The sequence below is a fragment of the Populus euphratica genome, unplaced genomic scaffold, assembly GCF_000495115.2.
Source record: "Populus euphratica unplaced genomic scaffold, PopEup_1.0 scaffold101.1, whole genome shotgun sequence".
Classification (NCBI taxonomy): Eukaryota; Viridiplantae; Streptophyta; class Magnoliopsida; order Malpighiales; family Salicaceae; genus Populus; species Populus euphratica.
In genome coordinates, this window is record NW_011499894.1 from 1230638 (window position 1) to 1240317 (window position 9680).

At 34.5% G+C, this 9680-nt stretch overlaps 1 protein-coding gene across 1 annotated transcript; it reads right to left on the reverse strand.

Moving 5' to 3' along the window:
• Nucleotides 1-4756: 4756 nt before the first annotated feature.
• Nucleotides 4757-9011, reverse strand: LOC105131849 (leucine-rich repeat receptor-like tyrosine-protein kinase At2g41820). The gene is made up of 2 exons (XM_011035027.1): nt 5899-9011; nt 4757-5459 (listed from the first exon to the last, which is right to left on the reverse strand). Exons 1-2 carry the CDS (start codon nt 8237-8239, stop codon nt 5134-5136), a joined length of 2667 nt encoding a protein of 888 aa, XP_011033329.1. The 5' UTR covers nt 8240-9011; the 3' UTR covers nt 4757-5133.
• Between the last annotated feature and the right edge of the window lie 669 nt (nt 9012-9680).

Consider the following 9680-nt stretch of genomic DNA (forward strand, 5'->3'; position numbering starts at 1 on the left):
TTTTAATCTAGAACTCATTTTCAACTGTACATGCGGGTGTGTGTTTCAGATGGTTTTAATCTAGAACTCATTTTCAACTGTACATGCGGGTGTGTGTTTCAGATGGTTTTAATCTAGAACTCATTTTCAACTGTACATGCGGGTGTGTGTTTCAGATGGTTTTAATCTAAAACAAGTGGTAGAAAAAATGACTAAATCTCCAATTGGTGATAAATTTATTGATTCAGATACGAAAAAATTGCAAGAGAATTGAAGAAATCCTAGATGATAGGAAATACTTGGTCCTTTGGATCATGTTTTGAATGAATATCCTGGGAACTGGTTAGTGCTGAAGCCTCTGTTATTAAAAGATGCAGTTGGCAGTAAACTTATAGTTACTACTCGTATTAAACATTTTGCTGAGATCACGAGTAAAGTCTTCTTGATGAAGAGGACTTGTTTGTCTATGTTTTACGAGTGTGCATTCAAGGAAAGGCAAAGGCAGCACTATCCAATTCTGGTAAAAATTGGGAAATAAATAGTGGGAAAATGTAAGCAAATTCCTCTGTCAGTAATAAAATTGGGAAACAACTTTTTGGAGTAACTGATGAAAATGAATGGAAATCTGTACGAGATACTGAGACGTAGGAAGCAAAGGGAGATGGTGATTTCTTCACAAAAAGAGAGGAGGTATTTATTACCTGCTTTAAAGATGAGTCATCAGCAACTGCATTCTCACTTTAAAAGATGCTTTCTTTATTGCTCTTTTTTCCTGCTAAACCTTACAAATTCGTTGATGTCTTCTTGGTGAAATTTTGGATAGCACATGGACTCGTTCAATCATCAACCGAGTTGATTTCCAAATGTTGTCTCTTGATCATGAGCCTATTACGATGCTCTTTAAAATCTGATTATTCACGAAATGATTCGAATAGTTCAAAGACCCAACATGCATTTTTTTGCATTAGGCTCTTCCATTAACTGAATAAGTTAGTCTACTGTAATTCTCTTGATAGGAAGATAAGAAAATGGCTCCATCTGCTCTGATTTCTTATTTGGATTCTGATCTGAGAGCATTTCTGAAATGTTTCAAAGAATGTCATCCTGATGTAGGTTTCTTTTTGACTTAGATCAACCTAAGTTAAATGAAGTCTCCATCGCTCCCATTTTTCTTAAATAATCCAATATCAAACTTCATACCCCTTAAAGTTTATATGATTTAATGCATGATCTCACATCATCGTTGGCTTGAAATGAATGCTCAATTATAAGCTCTAACAACCTGCAAATTTCCAGAACTTCCAGGCACTTGACATTTCTTGATCCTCATTCTGTTCTTCTCTTTTCTTTTTTTCAAGCTCTTCCCGTACTCCTATAGAAATTAGATGGCGTTAGAACAATTTTCTTTCCAACTAGTCTAGAGAGGCCTAGTTGCATGACAGGTATTGAGAAATTTCTGTCCAAATGAAAGCTTCTGTGGGCACTGGAAATGGATGATTGTGGACTGGACGTGCTGCCAAAAATGATAGGCACTCAGAAGCAACTGAGATGTATCTGTTTACATAGCTTTTCAAAATCCAAAAGACGACCCAAAGCTACTTTCAAATCACAAAATTTGCACTCTGATTCTGCGTGAAGCATTGGAAGAGATGCGAGGTACATGATCAGCCTTGGGTTTTTATGCCTATCCACCACGCAGAAGCCTTTGCCAGAAGGTGGGATTCGGTGCGTGGGCTTCCTTCATATATTCTTTGTTGAATGTGAAAATCTTGAATACCCATGTGAAGATATGCGAGGTCTTATAAATCTTCAAATATTACATATTCTATAATGCAAGTGTTTGATCACTTCATACCGTTTTTATCTACGGTTTCGCAAAATTAATACTCAGAAAATCATGAAATGATACTTGAAATTATAAATACATGAGAAAAATATTTTAAAAAATAAAAATACAATATTGAAGAAATACACAATCCATTGCGGGTTAAAATAATTATCTTCAATGTTTTTTTTTTGTCACTTGGCTGTTTTTATTTTTAATTTAAGTTTATTTAAGATTGAATTTGATGTTTTATTTTAGTTGGTTTTATATAAAGCTCTTATAATATTAAAAATAAGTTTCGGTGATGAGTTAATATTTAATTTTAAAAAATAAAATTTAATTTTGTTGATTTAAATCAATTAAAACTTTTAGAATATAATTTCAAATTGAAATAAATATCCAAACTTTTTCTTTAAAAAATAATATCTTTATCTTAACTTTCTAACTAATTTGTGGTTGTAATTAACAGATTTATTTTTATTTATTAACATTTATAAGCAAGTAAAAAGATAACTTGATGGTAAAAAGACATTAAGAACATTAGTATTTTTTTATTTCTTTTTGCATTAAGGAAAAAAAATGTTTCATTTGAGGGCGACACACAGGAATCAAACTAGTAAAAAATAAATGAAATGAATATGAGTGCCCTTGTCGTTGTTTATGCTGGTGATTTATTTGGCTTTACGTGGTTTGTCGGTGCTTTGGTTACGGGTTCCAGTGCCTTGCCTTGGCTCTGACTTGTTATCAATATCCTTGGATTTACACTGGCTTGTTTTTGCTTGCTTGCTTCGCATCCTTTTGGTGGGGTTTATAAGCCAGTCAAGAAATTTACACTGGCTTTGGTGGTGGTCTAATTAACTTAGAATATGTTAATAGTTCAAATCACATTATGAAGCTCGGGAGAAAGTTCAGACACTTAAACGAGCTTATCAATAAAAAATGACTATAATTTTTATAGAGATTAGTGTTATATATATTAAAAACTCATGTTATAAAAATAGGTAACCCAACATGCCTTATATATATATATATATATATATATATATATTAAAAACTCATGTTATAAAAATAGGTAACCCAACATGCCTACTTCATAGAATGTTAAATTTAAATGACATTGTTCTAGCTCATTTTAAGGTCCAACATCTTTAAATTTAGATGTATATCAAATTCAAGGATATTTTGATAACTAGGTGTCATGTCCAATATTTTTAAAATTAACTATACATTGAATTCAAATATATACAGGTTTAATAAGGTGTTGAATCTATTTTTTTAAATTCAATTACGCGTTGAGTCCAAATATATATGATCTAATGAAATGTCAAACACAATATCTTTAAATTAAGTTATACACTAAGCTCAAGTACACATGAGTCTAGCAAGTTGTCAAACCCATTATTCTTAGGTTTGAAATAATTTCAAGTCCAAATGAATATGAAATTGATAATCTTTGTAAGTCTTATTAGCACACAATGACTTATTTGTTTATTCTTTTATCTTTTAATATAAAATATTAAAAATTAAGAATAATCATTTATCTATATTTTTATCAACATTAATATTATATAAAAGATATTTATCCCTTATTAATATTGTGTAAATAATATTTATCTATTATTAATGTTGTATTAATATTTCAACATTTCTATTTAAGTAACATGACAAAGTTCATAAACTATATATACCATCTGAATCACTCATGTAAAAGATTTTTATTTTTTCATATTCTCTAAGTATTTATATTTTTATTTTCATAGCATTTATCGTATACAAATAAAAAAACACTCTTGTTTTTAGAATTTAAAGTTCATTCTCTAATTTATTACAAAAAAAATTTCAAAAATCATTGACTTTATTATTAGAAGATTCATAAATTCCATTAAAAAAAATATTTTACAAGTGTTAAATCTTCTATCATCAATTATCATCTTCATAAACTTTGAGGAAAAAAATATTAATATAAACATGTAAAACATGATCAAAGTGATTTTTTTTTGTTGTTTCAGATTATTTTTTCTTTTAAGTATCAGATTGATTTAACTACTATTTAAACAATTTTATAATAATTTTAAGATTATTAACTTTCAAAATTATTCAATTCAGAGTTTTATCGAAGTGTCATCTATATTTTTGGTTTCTGCTGTGAGTGTTTTTCTAGTCTCATTGAAGCTGGTTCCTTGCAGAAATTGGCTTGAGGCTGCACGTGTGTGCCCTGCTTTCTTCAAGCTTTTATTTTCTTGCTAGCTGTTCGTGGTTTTCTTTGATACTTTCTCGAAGCCATTGCATTAATAAATTATTGACCACATGGTTGTTTTGGATGCTTGATGATTTAATAAGAAGTATGTTCTCAGGCATTGTAACACAGTATTTGTTTATCTCTGCTTCAGTGGCACTGGCAACAGAGTCACTGCAAACAATTATTGTAAATAAGGTTATGTGTGTATGAAATCCAAGCTCTTTCTTCTCTCTTACTGTTTTGTTGTGGAAATACACTTGGATGTTTTCTTCGTGAAGATTTTTAGCTCTTGAATGGCTCAGTGTTCATGCATTTATGAATTGTGTTTCTTGGCTCCCATGTTTTGCTCTTGAATATTCACATTAGCACAATCTAACTTCTGCCTGCGAGCTGAACAGGATCTGAAAGAATGTTCAGGTTGGATTCATCTTCTTGAACTAGTGAAAAGGAAGCCTACACAAGTAAAACGTCTACCAATTAGTCCTTAGCACGAACATTTTCAACAACAAAGTCCTTTCAGCTTCCTCCCTTGACAAAATTAATAAAAAAACATTCTAATGATGTTTCATCCTAGCATGAAACAATGGTTTCGCAAACAAGTCTAAATGTTAATTTAGTAGGACTTCTCTCTAGAAAAAGGGATGTGGAAAGTGGGAACTCAAGTAGTGTGTACATATTCTTGACGTATTGGGACACCTGCAACTCTGCTGGAATTTCATTAGAAAAATTATAGTTCACATATATTTCCAACATCTCAGGACCAGAACTTCAATGTTACAATTGTAGGCTTAATATGCAACAAAAACTCAAAAGAGTGGTCTTTTTAATGAAGCAACCTCTTTCATACACCCTTCAACTGTTTTTTTTTTTTTCCTTGCTCATATAGTTTACAAGTTGCCATTGTTGGAACTGAATTTGGTAAAAAGCAAATGGACAGAATCCAAGCTCGGACTGAAATAATCCAAATCTGAGTTTTTCTCCTCCAGGCAGGCATATCAGAAACGAATCATATTTTCAGAAACAAGCTTCTTGTGTTGTGGACAGCCCATTAACCAGTCTTGCGCAATAGGTAGCGCAGAATGCAGTTCCATCAGCCTTGCTTTATTTCTTGAAGCATTTCAACTACCTTCTTCATTTTTGGCCGCTTTGCTGGTGTGCTGTCGGTGCAGAGTAATGCTACCTTAAGAGCCGCCAGCATCTCTCTCCTCCAACCAAAGGAAACGGTGCTGAGTCTTGCATCAAGAATCTGCTCAGGAGTCTCTCCCCTAGCTGGAGCACCATGAACCCACTTCACTAAATCCACCCCTTCACCAAAGTCCTCGTCAACTGGTATACGAGTTGTTAGGATTTCAAGCAGTACGACCCCATAGCTATAAACATTTCCTGGAGCGGTAACTTGCATTGTGTATGCATACTCTGCATAACAAAGAAAAAGTAGAATGACAGTGAGAAACAAAGGGATGTTTAAATCTTGTTCTCTGAGCTCATACACTTGAACTGTCAAAGCACAGATCAGTTGACAAAGCTGTTAAACACATATGAAAATAAATGCTTAGTGCTTATGCAGCAATAATTTCATAGGTTAGTTGATAAGCAGTTCATCATGCTGCAAATAATGTGCATACGTTGGCCATAAATTTGTCTACAATAAACCACCATCTCTTGCTTGTCATAATTTTTCACTATGAATTCTTATTTGCATACTACTGGTTGCCAGACTGCCACTGTTTTTATTTCTGATAAGAGAATTTACATTCATCGAGAAGAAAATAAAGAAAAGAAATATAAAAATACTGAAACCAATTACACTGATGAAGCTACGAAGTCTAGAATTATTCAGTTTAAACATGCATACCTGGGGGAATATAACCAAAAGACCCTGCAACTGCACTGATGCTTGCGGTGCCTCTGGATGGATCCAAGAGCTTCGATATCTCCACTTCCCCAACCAAGGGCCTAAAGTCAGCATCTAAAAGAACATTACAAGAAGAAATGTCAAGGTGGATTATTGCCACGTGATGAAGAAAAGCTAATCCTTCTGCCACCCCTATGGCAATGGATAACCTTGTAGGCCAATCAGGTTCGTACTCGGATCTCTTGCTTGATTCATGAAGAAGCTGAGCTAATGTCCCATTGGGTAAGTAATTATGAAGCAAAAGAACGATGTCTTCGTAAATTACAAACCCAACTGGTCGCACTAGATTATCATGACAGAGCTTGCTCAGTCTTTCAAGCTCCCTTATCATCTTGTTCTGGTGATGAATAATGGTTCTGTCCATGGATTTTAGTCTCCTCGCCATCAATACCATCCCAGAAGGCATAACTGCCTTGTATACTGCACTGAAAGTCCCACTGCTGAGCTTATTTGAATCTTTCAAAGTTGCTTTAACAACAGCATCAAGATCTATTGCTTGCCTGAGATTTTCAACAAAGACATTTCCGGCTATTATTGCTGGTTGGTCATTGATTTTGTCATCATCAATTCCTGCAGTTTTGGCTGCCTTTTCCTGACTCTCCCTCAGCATAAACAGCAGAACAACTATAGTTACTGAGACAAATACCGCCAAACCAGAACCAATAACAGCTAGTATAATCCTGTAAGAGACCTTATGATGGTAATTCTTCCGACCAGAAGGATAAGAATTTCCACATGACAAACTCAATGGCTCACCACAGAGACCTTTGTTGCCAAAAAAGCTTGAATTTAGACTCTTCTGAAACGGTACAAAGGTGGGCACAGGGCCACTGAACAGATTGTTTGAGAAATTAACCTCTATCAAACTTAACATTCCCTTGAATGAAGGTGGGATGGTGCCCGAAAGTTGATTGTTGGAGACATCCAATGAAACCAGCTTGTCGAGCTTCCCTAATTCAGGGGGCAGTGCTCCATGGAGATGATTGAAGCTCAAATTCAAGGCTATCTGTAAATTCCTGATGTGACCAATCTCCGGAGGGATACTTCCAGTCAAGTAGTTGCTACCCATTTGCAACTCGAGAAGCTTCATGCAATTTCCAATCTCGTGAGGTATCTCACCTTTGATAGAATTCTGACCCAGAAGCAAGAACTGCAATCTTGACATGTTGCAAATATCATTAGGGACAGTGCCATTGAATCTATTATTGCTAAGGTCAAGCTTGTTAAGACTCTTCCACCCAAGAATTGATTTCGGGATATCTCCATACAAACTATTGCCTGAAAGAATCAATTCCTGCAGATTTGCAAGCTGTCCAAGCTCGGGAGGAATAACTCCAGTAAATCCATTTGAGGCCAAATTCAGGAGGGTAAGATTAGAGCACCGAGCAAACTCGGACACAATCTCACCAGATATGTGGTTATTGGCCACTTCGAAATATGTGAGGCTGCTAACATTCCCAATTGCCTTAGGGATGACTCCTACGAGATCATTGTTCCCGATTCGGATATTAGAAAGGCCTCTGCAGTTGCCAATTGATTCAGGAAGTTCACCGTTGAACCGATTCATAGTAAGAATCAAGACTTCCAACTTTCCCATAGCGAAAATGCTCTTTGGTATTGGCCCTTCGAGCATGTTCGAATGAAGGTTCAACACCCTCAACTCAGAAACTGAACCTAGATTATCAGGAATTTCACCACCTAATTCATTCTCATAGGCGGTAAAAACCCTCAAGTTTGTCAAATTACCCACCCAAGATGGTATAGAACCATTCAGCTTATTACTAGAAATTTGAAAATCCTCCAACTTCTCTAGACCCTGAAACTCATCAGGTATCCACCCTACAAGCATGTTGTTAGAAAGGTTCAATGACTTGAGGTTTCTAAGACTACCCAACTCCATAGGAATCACACCTCCAAACTTATTCAAAGACAAATCAAGAAATTCAAGCTGAGACAAATTCCCAAAAGCTGAAGGAATTTCACCATGAAAACTATTGCTAGAAAGATCAAGCTGCTTCAATGCTTTGAGCTCGGAGACTAGAGTCACATTACCTCTAAGGCCAAGCCTTGAAAGATCAAGCCCTTCAACCATTGAATGATTTAAGCCACAGTTAATGCCAGCCCAGTTGCAGTAATTTGTGTTGTTGGCACCCCACCCAGGGACTCCAAGCTCTCTTTTAATGGCTAGCAGGATAGCTTGTTCGTCCATCTGAGCAGTCACTAACTGGGACTTTGATAAAAACCCAACAAGAAAAAGACACACTAAGCATAAAAATGTCATTATTGAGCTGGTCTTTTATTCCTGGGCTAACACTTGTTCATGCAAGAATTCAAGATTTCGTCACCCCCGACTCAAGAACATTACCATGTCCTAAAACCCCACTTCTCATCAATAATAAAGTTTTGATCTTTTGATAAAAGAATCAAACTTCACAGCAAGAACACTTCAATGGGGACTTAGAGATTAAAATCTAAAGGAGTTTCATCAAGAAAAGGCCAAGAATTGCAAAACCAAAACACAATTTAAAAATTCAAGAAAGCCCCATTTGAGATTTCTTTGGATTCAAAGCAATGCTTCTTTGGATTCAAAGCAATGCAAAGTGTGAAGTGATCGAAGAAATGTGATTTAGAAACAAAAAGACCCGCATCAAAGGAAGAGGAAAGAACAAGAGAGAACAAGCAAAAGAAGCACAACAAGTTAGGAATGCACTATAAAACATGAGCTGTAAATGCACTCATATTTATCAATACATATCGAAGAACCAAACAACAAGAAAATGACTCGAGGCCTGTGTGAGTGAAAGGCAAGTGCGAAGTTGAGAGGAGAAAGAAAAGAAAGTACACAGTACTATGTTCCTTGCCTCAAGTCTTTCTTAGTTCTCTTCTTAGTACAGTAACAGTTGGGTTATAAACACAGAAGAAAGAGAGGATTTTAAGGGTCTGAAAAGAGTGGAGGAATTTTGTTCTTCTCTTCACTCACGTAAGGCTTTTTCACGAGAAATGAGCGGTGAATTGAGAATGAAAGCTGCAAAAAAAATTATGGAAAATCTCCCCTTTTTATCTCTCTTTCTGTAACTTGTCTGGGACTGGGTTTTGATACTTTCTAGGACAGTACTTTCAAGTAGCCCCCACAGTTTTGGCCCTCTTTTAATTAATTAATGCCCAATGTTGGTGATTTAAAAAAAAAAACTAATCTTTATGCAGTAACATACGAGTTGAATGGAATTACATACTTTCAATTTAATCAGAAGTCCATTTGGGTCAAGAACTGGTTCAGGAATTGAACAATTGACCTGGGTCAATTAAAAAACAAAAACTTAGATTAAAAATCAAGATAACAACGTTTTAAAAATGCAAAATCCAGTTTGGACGAGGATTAATTGGCTTGTATGGATTTTTTTAACACCAAACTTGGGTTAGGGACAAGCTAGTTCATTCTCGGGTCTATCAACCAGTCCGAACTAATTTTAATAATAATATTTATAATCCAAAATTTAGTGGAGAAAAATAATTTTATAAACTTATTAATTAATTTTGGTATTGAGAAAGGAAAAGAAAAGTTATATTTTTATTTTTTTTATAAAATATATTTTTGAGTTATAAACGAGATTTTATTTAAAAAGAAAAATAATCTATGAAAAAAATATTTTTTTATTTTAATATGATATTATTTTAATTTAAATAATGAGTATAGGAATATTTTAATGAAAAACCACTGTGTG